The 17,172-nt window shown below is 47.4% G+C and overlaps 1 protein-coding gene across 3 annotated transcripts in view; it reads right to left on the bottom strand.

Annotated features, from left to right (window-relative positions):
• Positions 1-17,172, bottom strand: part of SRGAP1 (SLIT-ROBO Rho GTPase activating protein 1) — a 640,444-nt gene that overhangs the window by 251,778 nt on the left and 371,494 nt on the right. For all 3 annotated transcript variants that reach the window (XR_011281914.1, XM_069629793.1, XM_069629794.1), the window contains one exon: positions 4,491-4,553. Coding sequence is in view for 2 of the 3 variants with exons in the window: in XM_069629793.1 (XP_069485894.1) it covers positions 4,491-4,553 (63 nt within the window). In the remaining variant the exon portion in view is untranslated. The remainder of the gene's footprint in view (positions 1-4,490; positions 4,554-17,172) is intronic.

A 17,172-nucleotide genomic window follows, 5' to 3' on the forward strand; every position in this document is an offset into this window, starting at 1 on the left:
TTAGCTTCCAGGCTGCGTGGAACACAATCCCAGGGGCTTGCCGTCTTCCTTCCATACAGGCACAACAAAAGGACCCATGGATACACAGTTCCGTGCACAGGAGGGGAGGGCAGAGGGGCGCTCACTTGTAGTTTTAATCCAAGGTTCATGGGGCTGGTAGCATCGTGATGTCCAGTGGGCAGGACATCTAAAATCTGGGGACTGGAGGTGATGAGATGCATCAGTCCTCTAAGCCTTTGCATTACCTTCTGGGAACTGGAAGCAGGCTGGCAATGCAAATGGTGGGTGGGTGGGGGGTATTGTTGAATTCTGTTTGCTTGGTAGAGGGTTTCATGCCAGGCAATGGATGCTGAAGGTAAATCTGGACTATAGGGGTCGCTGAATGATTCCTCTAAGATGGGAGGATCCCTGCTGGTCCTACAGAGCCTCAAAAATGGGTTTCCCTGCGGGGGTCAGAGCTTTTTGGAATCTTCTGCTTTCTTATGCCAACGGGCCCATGTAAAAGCGGGTATACCGTCATTTCATTGACGCACTTTTCATCGCGGGGTTTTTTGCCGCGATTTTTTTTGGGAAAAAAAAACATCGAATTTTTTGGGGGGGTACATTTTGGAAAAAATGGGTTTGGGTGTTCGGGGTGTAAAAAAAAGAAAGGGGGGTTTGGAGGGTTTACCCCCGCCCAAAAAAAAATGTTTTTTTCGAAAAAATAAATCGCGGCAAAAAACCCCACGATGAAAAGTGCGGCGATGAAATCACGTAGAAGCGTATGGACTAGTCAAGTCCAGGGCTAAAGCAGCCCATAATCTTTGGACCTCAAATGGGAAAAGGGTAGCAAGGGTGTTTGGGTTTCAGGGATGCAAGAGGCACCGGTGAGGATCAGAGTCACAAATCTTTGGACCAACTTAAATAGTTGTCGAGGGCTATTATGATGGTATAGCTGGTTTTCCCCGAGAGGTGTTCTTGTTCTACGAGTAGAATGATATTGTAGCTGGGCCACGTGTGGTTTGAGATGTGTGCCATCTTTGCTTGAGTAGGATAACAGTGGTTGTATATTGGCCTGTTTTTGCCATTTTGAAGAGGTAGAGGTGCAGGTGTTTACTATTTAGGCAATGCTGTTAGACCAGGCACTTAGCACGGAGTTGGGGACAGTGTGGAGGTCAGAGCTGCTACAGTTGTTGCTGAGGTTGGGATTGAATACGTGTGACAGAAGAGGATGAGCCTGGGTTGGGTCCTTGTGAAGGTCACACTTGCTAAGGCTGTTGAAGAGCTCTGACTTGAATATGTGTGGGCAGAATATGGCGAGCTTGAGTTGGGTCCTTAAAGAGTTCAGCATTGCTAAGGCTGTTGGTATGCATGGATTTGATCATTGGTGAGTGGAATGGCGTGAGGCTGGGCTGGGTCCTCGATGAAGCCATAGTTGCTAATGAGGTTGGTGAGCATGGGTTTTAACATTTGTGGGCAGAATAGTGTGATCCTGGGTTGGGTCCTGTATTGCTCTCACCTGAAAAGTGCACGGAACTACCATAAATCACCAATGCAATTATAGAGCAAATACTTCAACCCAAAAACAGACAAACAATAACTCACAGCTACGCACGCTTTAGAAGATAATCAGCTCTTTACGGCTATTTATTCAAAGATTACAAGTACATAGAAATAACTCATAAAACTAACATGGACATAGATCACAGAAAACGTAAAGAAGTCAAAGAAAGAATACATCACCGTGAGCGTATTATCATTCTTCATCTCGCCCATTTACGGCTGTAAGACCCTGAGGACAGCCAGGACGAGAGAGCCACAGCTCACAGGAAGGCCAGACGGAGCGTCCTTCTCTGGCTGAAGTCTCACCTGACCCCTCCAGGTTTCCGCCTATATAGGCACTCCAAAAAAAAGGAGTTAATTCTCGAACCTTCTGGAATTGCACCTGCGCAGTTGAGGGACAGCCGTCGGTGGCCAGCAGGGTCAATCGAGAGCTCCCCCCCAAGGAATGCAGGGCCTCCCTGCTCTAAAAACATGCTCCACGGAGAACAGTTTCCCAGCAGAAATGGCCTTGACTGCATAAAAAGTTTGAAAAAAACATGTTTGTCTTAGCACTGTGAATCTAACACTTCAGCAAAATGTGTGCAGCCTTTCACTGCGGAGTGAAGTAAATATCCAACATGGCTCCGAGCACTCCCAGAATGCATAGTGCTCCTGCGCCATTTTGAACTAAACATAAATTATGCAGAACAGGTCCTTGAGGGGGGTCTCTGTTGCTAAGGTTGTTATTGAGCAAAGGCTTGATAATGGGTGAGCCTGGGTTGTGTACAAGCGGTGGTTGTAGTTGCTTAGGTTGTTGGTGGGCATGGGTTTGATCATGTGTGACCGGAATAGCATGAGCCAGGATGGGGTCCTACAGGAGGTCATAGTTGCTTAGGTTGGTGAGAATGGGTTTGATCATGTGTGAGCAAAACATGGTGAGCCTGGGTTGGGTCCTCGAGAAGGTCGTAGTTGCTAAGGTTGTTGGTGAGAATGGCTTTGATCATGTGTGAGCAGAACAGTGTGAGCCTGGATTGGGTCTAAGGTTATTGGTGAGAATGGGTTTGGGTCATGTGTGTGCTGAAAAGGATGAGCCTGGGTTGGGTCCTTGAAGTGGTCCTAGTTGCTAACGTTTTTGGTGAGAATGGGTTTGATCCTGTGTGAGCAGAACAGTGTGAGCCTGGATTAGGCCCACGAGGGAGGTCGTAGTTGCTAACATTGTTGGTGAGAACAGGTTTGATCATGTGTGAGCAGAACAGTGTGAGTCTCAGTTGGGTTGTCGAGAAGGTCGTATTTGCTATGGGTGTCGGTGAAAATGGCTTTGATCATGTGTGAGCAAAACAGGGTTAGCCTGGACTGGGTCCTCGAGGACGTCGTAGTTGCTAAGGCTATTGTTGAGAATGGGTTTGGGTCATGTGTGGGCCGAAAAGGGTGAGCTGGGGTGGGTCCTCGAAGTGGTCGTAGTTGCTAATGTTATTCGTGAGAACGGGTTTGATCCTGTGTGAGCAGAACAGTGTAAGCCTGGATTGGGTCCTCGAGGAGGTCGTAGTTGCTAAGGTTGTTGGTGAGAACAGCTTTGATCATGTATGAGCAGAACAGTGTAAGCCTGGCCTGGCTCTTGCTTGTGGGGTGTGGCTGCAGGGTGGAAAGAAGGACGTTGTCACAAGTCCCACTCTTGGCTGTAAACGTACCGGCTCTTAACCAAAACTGTCTTTAATAGCAATGAGATTTTTGTATTGAATCTTGGTTTCTAAGAGCTTGGCTCTATATATAGAAAGGTTATTTTATTTTACGGAAACATTCTTGAAAACACCACCAGACATGTGCAGAATGAAAATAACACCATTTGCATAGCAACACCTCAAACCCATCTTCCTCAAGTCCTGTGCACAAAAGATGCCCCACACACTGTACAGAGCTTTGCATTTTACATCTGTAACATTTTGTCATATTACACAATATCTGTAACAGGAGTGTGTGCAGGAATCTAGGACAGTGTGGCCCGGCTGCAAATCCACAATCGAGTCAACTGCTCACTTTAGCCCCCATCATTTGCTTGTAGAGCAATTGGTCACAGGGTTACAATTGCCACTTTACATTTTAGGAACCTACATCCAATAGAGAATGGTATTCCCTGGCACAAACAGTGTGGCATGCCAACATGTCCTTTTTGTGCAAATATTGGGTTGTATGTGATCTTACCGACCACAATTACAGAGTGGTCAATTTCATTGTGGACAAAATACCGAAAAACATTGAATTTTTATTTATTTTTAATTTGAGGGTCCCTACCAAGTCCCCTGTTTTTTTATCCTTTTAACTCCACCCCAACCTCATCCCGACCAATTTTAACCCCACTACCCTTTACTTATTTAATTCATGTTTGCTGTGTTTTTCGGTATTATGATCCACTCTGAAAGGTACTACGCTGTAATGTTTTAGATATATTGACTGGATACCAAATATTGCACTAAAGAACCACACACGCGTGTGCCAGCTGTCCATCTACATCACTGCATGTTTAAAACAGGCTGTTTGATAAAGCCAGTCAGATGCCATTATAGCGGTTTTGTGCTTTCATTCATTCGAAGAACAGGGATGTTAATTTTGACTTGTAATTGTAATTGTTTATTTATAAAGTACTAAATACCCAGAGATTTCTAAGCGCGGACCCGGGGATCGAACCTGTGGTGTTCCGTGCCGTCTTGCTTCCAAGGCCAGCACGTTGCCCCTGAGCTATCCTCCCGGGCCAATGGCAGTGGCCTTCCCAGGAAGGGTGCCAGTACAGTAGTACAGAGACGAGAACAAGGGGTGAGCCAGTTCATGAAGAGGTGAAGAAAGCGGACAAAAACAAAACGAGGTTGAATCCCAAGCTTCACAAACAAATGGGGCCTTCTTCTGGTGCGTCAGGCGGGGCGCACAGAATTCTGAAGCAAGAGCGCATAACATTCGACACTACATATTGGGCTTACCGTGTAAAGCTCGTTAAGAACTTTCATTAAGTCCTCGTGAAGCTGGAAGGCAATCTCCTTGCTCTGAAATTAAAAAAGAAATACACGGCAATGAGTATTGGGCACTGGACGGCTGCATTCGTCGGCTTATATCACAGGCGGCCATTTGGGGGCGGCGAGGCGGCCTCTGCAATGCGCTCCGCACATGTTCCATTATTGAAGCGTTAACAAGCATTTCATTTTCAAGGGCAACAAGGGCGTCATTTTGCATTTTGCACTGTGTGTGTGTGTGTTCACTATATGTTGTGCAATACATTGAAAGCAAAGCCGAATGCGAATCGCGCATATTTTACTGAACCAAACACGTCTTTCACACACGCAACATTAATAATTAAACAATATAAACCCCTTCTTGGGAGGGGCTGTGACAATAGACGTCTGGATGCGAAAAAGCCCCACCGCCCTTTTCTGAGGCAAAGTAATTCTAAGATGGGGGTACACTAGGGCTGCCGCTTTCACAAACTGAGCGATGACGTGACAACGGATGCAAACAAGCATTGCCAATGCCAACCGTTTTGACTTTTGTCTACGCATGGGAACACACACTTGCCAGGCACTGCCAAACTGGTAACAATTACCCATTGTTGGTAGCAGGTGTAAAGTGGTGCGAGTACCTGGGCCTCTAATAGCTGTGCCTGGCAAAAGCTTAAAACGTATGCACAAGCCAAACAGGTTGGCTTTGCCAGTACTTGTTTTAAACAAGGCTACAGTGGCTTTGCCAATGCTTGTTTTTAACAGGACTTCAGTGAAGGACAAGCAGCGTGCTTATAAATCGAGTGGGTGAAGGCAGACCTGGTAAGACATTTTATTACACCAGTAGCGGGTTTACAGCTCCAATTAAGTCATGAACTCAGAAGACTGCTTTGAACAAACAGTGGCAGGCACTTTGAACGCACAGCCTGATGATAAGGCTTGATTAAAGCAAGCTCAAAGAGTTCTCATGGGGAGGCGTTTTGGGCGGCCAGAGGCAGGAAGTGGGTGGGAATGGCCATAGGGATTAACATGTCCATGGGCAGGCAATGGGTGGGCAAATAACCAAACACCTACAGACTCTGTGTCCCTCCTCATCTGTCATTCCTCCCTAGCTGGACCCCAATGCAATCGTTTTGGCAACACCTAATAGCCCAAACTAAAAACCCTCATTTTAGTGGGTGGCGGACGAAGGCTTCAGTCGCTTTCTGCCACCATTGTCACAGCACCACCCAATTTGCAGGCAGAGATAGCTCCGCGTCTGCCCCACCTCCGTTCCAACTCTGCTAAACCTATCAGCTGAAACGGTTGCGCGATTTAGCGCATCGCTGAGGGAGCTGGTGAGTATTGGATGGAAAGCTTCCTCTTCTGTCCGCTTTGTCCTCCCACTGGGACCTCGCATTCAGTCTGCTCGTAATGTGTCATTGCATCTAGCCTGTTCCCGACACCGCTATGCCATAATGTTACGAATTTGACTTTGCTTCCAGCCTAGGATTATTATGAGGGCGGATTACTGCATCTAGATTGTTGCTGAATTCTGAATGTCATATTGCTACCATCTAGATTTCGCATTTAGTCGACTACTGACATGAGTACGTGATACTGCATTTAGCCCACTACTTTCTCCCCTTACTGTTACCAGTATCAGTTTTTGCCTCCTACTTTGGGGCTGAGTTATCATTCTGGTCATTGGTACTGCGCGTTACCATAGCGCCTGTGTTACTGTAACCTGTGCCGGATTTGCTCCAGCCGCTCGAGGGCTAATATTATACTTAGTATGAACATTGCACTTGGACTAGATTGAGCCCCTCTTGGCCTTTCCACCTCCCCAGAAGTATGTCCTGCTCCATGGATCGCCCGTTGCACATATTTCATTACACCTACCTTGTGCCCCGCATGCTATTGAATCTTGGCCTAGTATTTTTCTTACACCTATCCCTCACAATTAGATTGCCCACCTTCTTATTACCCATCCACTTCACCGGCACTACTACACCCATCGTCACACCAGTTTAACTTGCTCACTACCCACCACTGCACCTACCCAAATTCACCATGGGTTGTCTCCTGCCAGTAGACAATGTGCACAATCAGAATGATCCCCCCCCCCAACATGTACCTAAATGCCCCTGCTCTCTGGCTAGAACACTTCGCTAAGAAACCCACACCTAATCAACCTTGTGACACCACCTTGAGAAATAAGAGACTAGGATCCAGACTCTGAAGAAACACGTTCATGCCCACACCCCTCAGCCCAAACGATCCCCATCTTGTCTAAGCCCCCATACCATAGGTACTATCCCCACTAGTAATAACCTTACTACTGTAACCACCGCAGCCAAACAAACTCAAATCAAAGGCGCACTCATTAACGCCAGATCGATCACAGCCCATGCGCTAGACATTGCTGATCTGATCACAACGCAAGAGCTTGATTTCATTGCCATTTCGGAGACTTGGTTACATGCTGCCTCTGGCCCCACACTATCGCTTGCCATTACTCCAGACTTCAGCATTACGTGTTGCGATCACAAGAGTTCCCAATCTAGAGGGGGTGGAGTTGCCTTCATTCACAAACACTTGCTTGGTAGTAGAGTGATACCCAATGTCATCTTGAAATCGGCAGAGCTAATCTCAGTAAAACTATCCCTTACACCCAACCATACGGCCACCATCCGCCTTGTCTATAGGCCACCTGTCCCAGCAACTTCCTTTGTTGATGACATCTCCACCTTATTACTCGACCAAACCAAAACCAACTCGCAAATCATTCTCCTAGGTGAACTCAATCTAGGATTTCGTGACCCAAGTGACCCTATTGCCTCGGATTTGGCCAATACTTTAACCGACCTTGGACTTACTCAGCATATCCTCGAACCCACCCACATCAAAGGCAGGACACTTGATTGGCTTGCAGTTTCTAATTGCAACATCAATGTTATATCTAACTCAGCGTGCCTTTGGTCTGACTACCATATAATCACCTTTACCATTAAATCTGCCTCACGCCCCACCTCCACGTTGGCGCCGGCCATCTCCACTAGAAATAAAAAAGACACAACGAAGGAGAAACTACTCCCTCTCCTACTCCCTGGCCTAAACAAGGTCACATACTCATGCTCCGATCCTACTATCCTTGCTGACACCTATAATCAAGCTATGCACTCTGCCCTAATCTCTATTGCGCCCATTAAACTGAGAAAGCCTAAACAACGCGTGCACCTTAACTCCTGGTTTACACTGCGCCTAAGAGAGCTCCGCAAAGCGAAACGTCGCGCGGAAAACCGTTGGAGAAGCTATAAATCAGATGCCCATAAGGATCGATTGATCCTAGCCACCCTTAACTATAAAGAAGCCATCTACCTTGCCAAAAAAAGAGTCCTTCAATACTCGCATTATGCAAGCAGATTCGAATACCAGAGAACTATTCAAGATCCTAAAGGAACTTGAATCTCCGGCCACTCCACCTGACACGTGTATCAAAGACAGCACCTGGTGCATTAATACTCAGTCAGCCCTTCTGAATAAAATTGCCTCACTCCAATCCAAAATCAAAGACAAACAGAATGGACTGAAGCTGGATAACCGCCAGCCTTCTCCCACCACGTCACTTCCACCAGCAGCACCTAATATCAAACCATTTGAATTCTCTCCACTTACCATTGTAGAAGTTGAAAGCATTATCAACAGAATTAAACCATCAAACTGTCAAGGAGACTCCTGCCCTGCCTCCATTATTAAGGACTCGGCCCATGACCTTGCTCCTTTCATAACAGCATTTATAAACTCATCCTTCAAAACTGGTATTGTTCCAGACAATCTTAAGGACGCTTGGGTGATCCCCTTGCTAAAAAAAAACCTTCATTAGACCCGAGTATACCTACTAACTACAGGCCTATTACAACTTTCCCTTTTATGCTCAAAATCCTGGATCGCACGGCCTACCTGCAGATTCAAGAATACCTAGAACTCAACAACCTCCTGTGTCTAAGACAATCCGGCTTCCGTCCCAGGCACGGGACAGAAACAGCCCTGTTAGACTTGAAAACTCAAATCGAAGTCCTGAAAGATGATGGGAAACTGGCCTTGCTTCTACTCCTTGACCTTTCTGCGGCCTTCGATTTGGTCAATCACAAAATCCTGTGTCAGCACCTCCACTCCGCTGCCCACTTTTCGGACTCAGCCACTACTTGGATCAGCTCCTTTCTTAGCAACAGACATATGAGGGTCTTCTCCCCTTCAGCGGCTGCTGACCCAGCCCCCATCCACTGTGGGGTCCCACAAGGTTCGTGCGTGTCTCCCACACTCTATAATGTGTTCACTAAACCACTCTTTGATGTTCTTGATTATCTGGGTGTCTCTTACACTAACTATGCGGATGACACCCAGATACTCATCCCCATTATAGGTGACCACATTACAGACACCAAGGCCTGAATGAAATATACTTGGTAATCCAGACTTGGATGGCCCAACATGAACTTTGTCTTAACGATGATAAGACGGAGCTCCTCATCCTAGGCTCCGCCCAACGGCTTAATAAACTGGACCACCTGTACCAATCCTTCACCATTGATGGCAATGTCATTAAAGTATCCAAGGATACTAAAACCTTGGGTTTCTATCTGGAATCCACCTCATCTCTGTCAAGACAAACCAACGCCGTTAGATCAGCGTCGGCATACACCTGCAAACTTATTGCGGCTTGCAGACCTTTTCTGACCACCCCTAATAGCATCACTCTAGCTAGAACGCTTGTCATGGCCAAGATAGACTACTGCAGCGCCCTCTACCTGGGCACCAGCCAGTCTAACCTAAACAAATTGCAAATTACTCAGAATAACGCCATTAGAGCGGCGTTAAACATCCCAAGAAACCAACACATTTCTGAGGCAAGGACCAACCTGCACTGGCTCCCTGTCAAACAAAGAATTTCTCTAAAAACACTTGCCCTTACTCACAAATGCCTGACTAACAAGGCCCCTACTTAACTCTCTAACCGCCTCCCTCTGCATACTTCATCTCGTCCCCAAAGAACTACCCAGCTACACTGCCTATCCCTGCCAAGATTCAAACTCCAAAAAGGTGGAGGCTCAAGCTTCCCTGTTTAGGCCACCAAGCTTTGGAATTCACTTCCTCCAGATATCAGGACTGTGCCTTCCTTCGACTCCTTCAAATTAAAAACCAAATCGTGGCTTCACTCCCAAATCTGAGTGTGCCTTGCCTATGGCACTCACATGATCTGACTATCTCTACGGTAAATCACAAATTATAATGCTTCTTTTGTACTTGATGTAAATATTTGTAAAAATGCTATTATGTAAATTTGTAAACAGGATGAACAAGTTAAATGTATATGTGTTGGTACTTATGTAACATTGTAATCATGCTTACCAAGTTCTTGCGCCCGGATGCCCCAGGGCCTGGCGCGCGGTACAAATAAATAAAATACAAATACACTGTCCTTCTAGGCCTGGAGTATGAAACCATTGGCTACCTGGACGTTTTGGACTGCAAATCCCATCCGCCCTAGCCCGTCGACTCAATGCTGATGGATCATGGGAGTTGTAATCCAAAACATCTGGAGAGTCACCGACCCCTTGTTCTAGGCATTGGACATGCTGAAGGGGTTCCCTCTGCTTGGCCGCACACCTCTGAGGGACCCCTGATTGGAGACAAAATCCTTTCATTTCAAGCAAGTATCTAAGGGCAGGGCTGTGCAAACTTTTGTTCCCGAGAGGTTTTGTCTTACAACCCCCATCAGTCCTAGCCAGTGGTAGCAGTGTACCGAAAAAAGTAGTGGAACTATGGTCTGGGCAGGGGGACGGTAGGCGGAAGCCTAGTGCAACATTTGACAAGGTGTTGCGGGCGGGCATTGCAATTGTCTAAGTAACTGGTAACTAAGGCTCCTATTACAACTTTGTACTTGCACAGGAACATGACTGGACAAATCCTCTGTATAGACTGGTGAATATGGTCATAAACAGTAGAGGAATGATAAACAGAAAAACATCAAAGTAGCTCACTTCGATCAGTGGTCCTAGCGAGCATAGTCAATGATGCAGAATTATGGCACGGCATCTGTGGGTAGAGGCTGCAGAACCCTGATCTATGAGATTAATACCCAACTCCAGCATCAGATGGGGCATGGCCAGTTAAGAAATGCCAGCCCAAGGGCTGGGTGCAGAATCATGCCCTCCTAAAGGTGCCCATACCCATTTTAATAATTTTGTCCCCAGTCTTCAATTTCATTACAAATGTGTTTATCCTCAAAACAATAGACCTTTTCCCTAAAACTTAAAGTTAAATGCCCTCAAATGGGCTAACAAACCCCAGATAGATCACAGAGGTAGACCACATATTCTAAAAATCATTTAGAGAAGTCTCTGCAGCATAGACACGATTCATTGATTTTAAATGAGTGTATGGTGTCCTACTCCTACAATCTTTGATCTGGGGCTAGAGGGCTGGATCCATGCCGGGTTTTCAGGAAACCCCTCATTGATATTCATTTGATTAATTTGCATACAATGATTCTAAATGTATGCACATTTTCCTCATGAATATTGAACGATATCCTGAAAACCCATCAGGATTCCGGCCCTGGAGGCCCGGAGATGGGCAAGTCTATATGCCTGCCGATACAAAAAAGTTGAGAATACAAAGGCTAAGATTTGGATTAAAAAAAATTGAAGCATATATTTGATTGCAGTTGCTGTGATTCATCTGGAGGCAGCGTTAATAAATATTTCTCCGCTTGACGAGACACAGCTAATTACATTTTGCTGCCCCATAGCAGCAAATATTAACTATCTTTGGATGAGTGCCTCGGAACCGGGCCTGCAGATGGTGCAATGGGTGGGATTCCGTGTTGTGCATAGGGGCGCAAGTCATATGTGTACACCGACATCTCAAACTAACATGGCTCTTTCATACCATGGATGTGTGGAAGAGCGAACGGACATGGAGAATTTACAAGGCACAGGTGATATTAAAAGCTGAACCCGGTGTGATCAAGGAATTTTCTAGGTGGGTCTCCCAGAAGCAAATTCCTAAAACCAAGAGCTGGTTCAACAGAAATATTGCAGCAAAAAGGCTTAGTAAAGGCAGTAGGTTCCAGCATGCATGATATACAACATTAATTTATTGACCGCTCAAGGACAACGTTGCGCCACGTTAGGAAGCAAACGCGCGTCTCCAGCCTTGCCATGATGCAGTAGGATTGGCTGGTTATTGCCTACGATGGGTCCAATGGAAATGTTGCACAAGGAGCATTTGAGGGGAACGGAACTCAGCTAATGAGGCAAACCATGTCTGGAATTGGCCCACACAGCTAGGCGAATTAGGCATTATCCATTATTTTAGCACAGCCAATACCGCCTGCAACAGTTCGGCTAAATTGAGGGCATTCTACTCTGGATTGGAACCACACTGATATGAACCATTGAGTACCCCAGACATGGAAATGCCAAGGACCAGGAAAAGAGCACGTTCATGAGGGCCGCTGCGTGCATGTGGCAACCATCTGCAATCCTTGTGCAGTGTGCAAAGCGAGGTGCGTGCAGATTGGGGATGGGAGGGGGGAATTGGCTACTGGCATTGAGAAGCCAAATAAGCCACTCCAAGGCGCATCTGCACCAGCTCACATCCCGATTCCATTCAATGATGCCCTCAACATGATTTATTGCCTGGGATTGCGTCGGGTCCGATACAGATCTTTCACAAATTCACAGCCCATACATGGCGGTACCGCTGGCACCAGGATCATCATGAATGTGACGGATTGCGGTGTTGCCGGGAACATATTGACACGCTGCACACACATCCACTTGCACCTATTGGAATATGGGAATGAAGCCAAAAATCCAGGCAATGCCAGTTCCCATGAATATTGACCAAATCCGGAGCCTCCAGAACGCAGGTGAAAATAGATACTATTGCAGTTTTCCTGGTTGGAACCCTTCTTAAAGAAGACTCCTGCCCACAACCATCCAATGAACTTGCTACACTTTCTACAACACCAGTGGTCTGGGAACCGAGAGCTGAAAGACCCCATCAAACAAGACCAACTAGCAAACATGATCTCTTGGAAATGGGACTTCCTCTGACGAGGGTACGCCCTCCCGGGTGACACAAGACTGCCCGATGCGGAGCAATGTCCTACAATGACCGCGCTTCACCACCTGGCCCATCTGCCTTGATGGCATCCGGTGGCGTGCACTAGCCAGGACGACAGCGTGCAGACGGGTGGGAGGTCTCCACGCTTGGCACGCAAGGCCACTAGGCTCCCTCTTGACATTAACGGAATGTTGCTCACTCCGCTTCCTCATACGTTATATCTGCTGCTCCTGTAGACGTGGGGGTGGGAGGCGGCAAAGCTTAGGTGCCCACCTAAAAGCCACTTCTGCTTTACAATCATCCCTTGCCTTAAAACATAACTAAATCGTGGATTAGATTCCGATAAAAACCTTAATGTTAATCACCCCGGTGAAAACATGGCTTAACAAAAAAATCACCCTCCTGCAAAGCAGTGTGAAATTTGAAGACTAGGCAAAACAGCCCATTTTGTATTCCGAGTCCATCCCAGGCAGACATTGCTGTCTCCTGCTTCACCGGATGAGCCGTGGCCTTTCCGCAGACTGTCAACATGCTGGTCTACTAATTCAGACTTTTGAAATATTCAAAATCATCACTACCCCCAGATGGTTCCCAGAGTGCATTCAGAAAACAACGTCCCCCGTCCCCACCCCCACATAAAATGGGAGATTGCAACAGAATACACACTAAAATAAAATAAAAAGCTAAGAGAGCATGGAGGGACAAGAGCTTTGGTGTGATTATTGAAGGGAGAATTTGTTTGGAGGTGATGGAGAAGGTGGGCGAGCAAAATAGACAAGACACATTTGTCAGCTCTGGGACAGAAGGTGCCCCCTGGGCTTTCAATGGAAGGAGAGGCTACAGTTTGGAATCAGGCAAAAGGTAAAACGAGCAAACTCCAGCAGAGATTAGAGCAGCTCTCAATCAAAGGATGCAGCCGTGACAAACCAACCGGCCCCGTTTTGGTAGATGAACCGTGAAAGTTTGGCGGGCCTTTTCTGAGATCTGAGTGCGGTGGCCACCAGTTCAGATGTTTCATCCAGTGAGGAAAACACTAACTCTATGAGCCTCTATTTCTTCCAAAATGTCTGCATGCTTAGAAGACATTTAGGAAAAGCAACTCTTGCTAGCAAACAGTTAAAGAAGAACAACTCTAGTTACCAAACAACTATAGTTAGCAAACAACTCTAGTTAACCTCCAGAGCCACATCTGGGCCATTCTCAAAGGCCTACCTACCTGTCTCCTCAGTTTTGAGGAGGGATTAAGCCAAGTGTCGAACCGAAAGTGGCCCTGAAAATATTTTTCAAAGTGCCCGCCCATTACACTGTGCAAGCAAATGTAGGAAGCGAGGCCTACCCCTGTAAGTAGGGTTTGAGGAGGGTCACCCTCCAAAGAAAAGTTGGAAAGAAATGGGTCTAAATGTTGGATTTTAAAACCCATTTGCCCCTATAAAATGTCGTTTTTGGTGCTAACCCAGCTTGAGAAGCCCGCCGCCCAGGGCGAGAATATCTTAGACAAGCCACCAGATAAATCAGACATTAACCATAAATAACTCAAGTCAAAACAAGATGGGTGTATTTTGAACATCTCCCCAATGCCATCGATTACATCGACCATCTCAAATACTGGGTGGGTGTACATTTGGACACTAGTGGGGGTTAATTTAGGAAACATCCGTCATAGGTCTGAGGGGTTTGCAATTAGCCAATCAAAAGTACAGCTCACCAGCATCTTCTGAAACATCATCATGGCTGAAATCCATTAGTGCACTACATTTTCGAGAACGTGCTCAGTCATTGGTGGGCAAAGACTGCCGGGCTGCAATGGGCCAGGCAATAACTCAAGTGAAACAAGAGAAACATGCTAATGAAGGGGCCAAGGAATAAACTGATAATACGACAGCGACATATTGAAAATAGCCCATTGAAGTTCCTCTTCCAAAGCAAGCAGAGAAACTATGAGTCCATGCCATCGTAATCCTAAAATGGCTGCCCTGGTTGACAATGTTAGTGGCATTAGCCTTAATATTTAATGTCACAAAAATAACCATCAAAAGAGAGGGCCTGAAGACCCTCAAGACCATAATCAACTTTCCTACTTTCAAAATAAACTTGAGTCTAACACCCAAAACGCACCTTGATTCTCCAAATCCTTTTGCAAGTGGCAATCTTTCCAGCATCTGACCTTAGCCAACCAGGACAGACTGCTCAAAGAACTAACTCCCCTAAGCAATCTAACCCGCTAGCCTTCTGAGAATCCATGTTCGCCACATGCCAATTACCGGAGAGCCTGCCAACAACTCTGCATGGCGAACAGAGGGACACCAAAAGCCGAGTCCCTTTTCTATGTCCAAAGGACGCCGCACAGAGGCAGGGAGTGGAGCACGGTTTAACAGGTAAGGAGGACATGGGATGGTGGGTCAGAGAGTGGGTTATGGGGCATGGGCGAGGCTTGGTCAGAGCATGGTGTCTTAACTCCCACATTGAGGGCGAAGATTAGAGTGGAATGTGGGGGAGTGGAACGATGGGGATTTGAGGAGGAAGGCTGTGTGTGGGTGAAGGGTTTCAAACCCCTCCATTGGAGAGCAGAGAAGGGTCGGCCAGGTCTAGGGGAGATTCAAGGAAATAGCATTCAGCGAGACAGACTGCGAGAGAGGTGTTTGGCGGGTGGGGATTCGAGAGAGGGGGGGGGATCAGCACGAACACACAGAACCCGGAAGACCTCTTATGATACATAGCGACCAGCAGCAACTGAGACAGAATCTAAAATTCAGGGCCTGGCACCCCGGCAACCTAGGTGCATCGACATGCCAGACATGTTTAATCTCGGCTAGACCGGAAGTCGGAAAGGAAATGTATCCGGAAAGCAAGACATTTTTCAGGGTCAGCAAACTTAGCACCCGCTTCATTTGTGGCCAGGCAAGGTGCCATCTTATAGCCCACAGCGTGTTCAATTTCCTCAGCCCTCGCTTTGGGTGGTGGTGTGACTTGAATGAATGAATGCATGTATGCATGTATGCCACTCATGGTGTGGGAGTGGATTGCTGAATGAATGCTGGGGTGAGTGTCCCATGGTTGCCGGGTTGGGAGTTAGCCGGCTAATGGATGGGTGACTCAGTGGCTGCCTCTGCCAATCTACTTGTATTTTATTTGTATGTTTTTATTGAAAATATACAACGCTACCTGTACCTAGAGAAAAACCTACATCTTCATGTGGATCCAATGGCTCATACGTGGCTCACTGGGATGAGCGTGTGGGCCTTCCATGTAGCCGGCCACGCTGGACTACACACTGGCCCATACGTGGCTCACTGGGCCTACCATGTAGCCGACCATGCTGGACTCCACACTGGCCCATACGCGGCTCACTGGGATGAGCGTACAGGGCTTCCATGTAGCCGGCCACGCTGGACTCCACACTGGCCCATACGCGGCTCACTGGGATGAGAGTGCTGGGCCTTCCATGTAGCCGGCCACGCTGGACTACACACTGGCCAATACGCGGCTCACTGGGATGAGCGTGTAGGCCTTCCATGTAGCCGGCCACGCTGGACTACACACTGGCCCATACGTGGATGAGCGTTTAGGCCTTCCATGTAGCCGGCCACGCTGGACTACATACTGGCCCATACGTGGCTCACTGGGATGAGCATGTGGGCCTTCCATGTAGCCGGCCATGCTGGACTACACACTGGCCCATACATGGCTCACTGGGATGAGCGTGTAGGCCTTCCATGTAGCCGGCCACGCTGGACTACACACTGGCCCATACGTGGATGAGCGTTTAGGCCTTCCATGTTGCCGGCCACGCTGGACTACACACTGGCCCATACGTGGCTCACTGGGATGAGCGTGCGGGGCCTTCCATGTAGCCGGCCATGATTGACTATACACTGGCCGTAAGCCACCTGGAGTCTAGTTAAAGGCCATGGTGTGTGCCACCTTAAACCACCAGTGTGATCTTTGGAAAGTCCATTTGGCGTGATGCCTGCACATTCTGCGGGCTCTATGAACGGGTAGGGCCTGCACACTGTTCAGAATGCAACATTCCAGCGCTGCCGGGGCAGCGTGAATCTGAAGCCAATTGCCTGCAACCGCCCAGGCAGATTTGTGTACTGTCAACCTGCCAACGTGCCGGCAGCCATTTGCCCACACCGTTTCAAGCAGATTTTACATTTGGCAATAGAGCCCTGCCTGCCCGTATTAATGCTGATTCTAAAAGAGGAGTGGGAATTACTCCCAGGAAGTAGGGAATGCTATTCTGCCCCTTATACAGACCTATTAGGCCATCACTCGCATTCCCCCTTTATCACCTTTTGCTTAAAGAGCATTGTGGGTTATAATAGGTTTATAGAACCCACCCTTGTACCCTACTGGGTGTTAGGCAATCGCAAACAATTTCTGCGCTTAGGCCTTAAACTCGGTTTTCATGGCCCATAACACCTTGTGGGACGTCAGCTGGGGTCTATATAGCTTTCCTAGAACTTTGGAACGCTGGTGCATCAAGTACCGCATTCATAGACACCTGATTGGCTGGCTCCCCCTGCCAGGGTGCTAATGGCTGGTAAAGGTACTT

The sequence above is a fragment of the Ambystoma mexicanum genome, chromosome 12 (genome assembly GCF_040938575.1).
Source record: "Ambystoma mexicanum isolate Mex_15411 chromosome 12, UKY_AmexF1_1, whole genome shotgun sequence".
In the NCBI taxonomy this organism is placed as follows: domain Eukaryota; kingdom Metazoa; phylum Chordata; class Amphibia; order Caudata; family Ambystomatidae; genus Ambystoma; species Ambystoma mexicanum.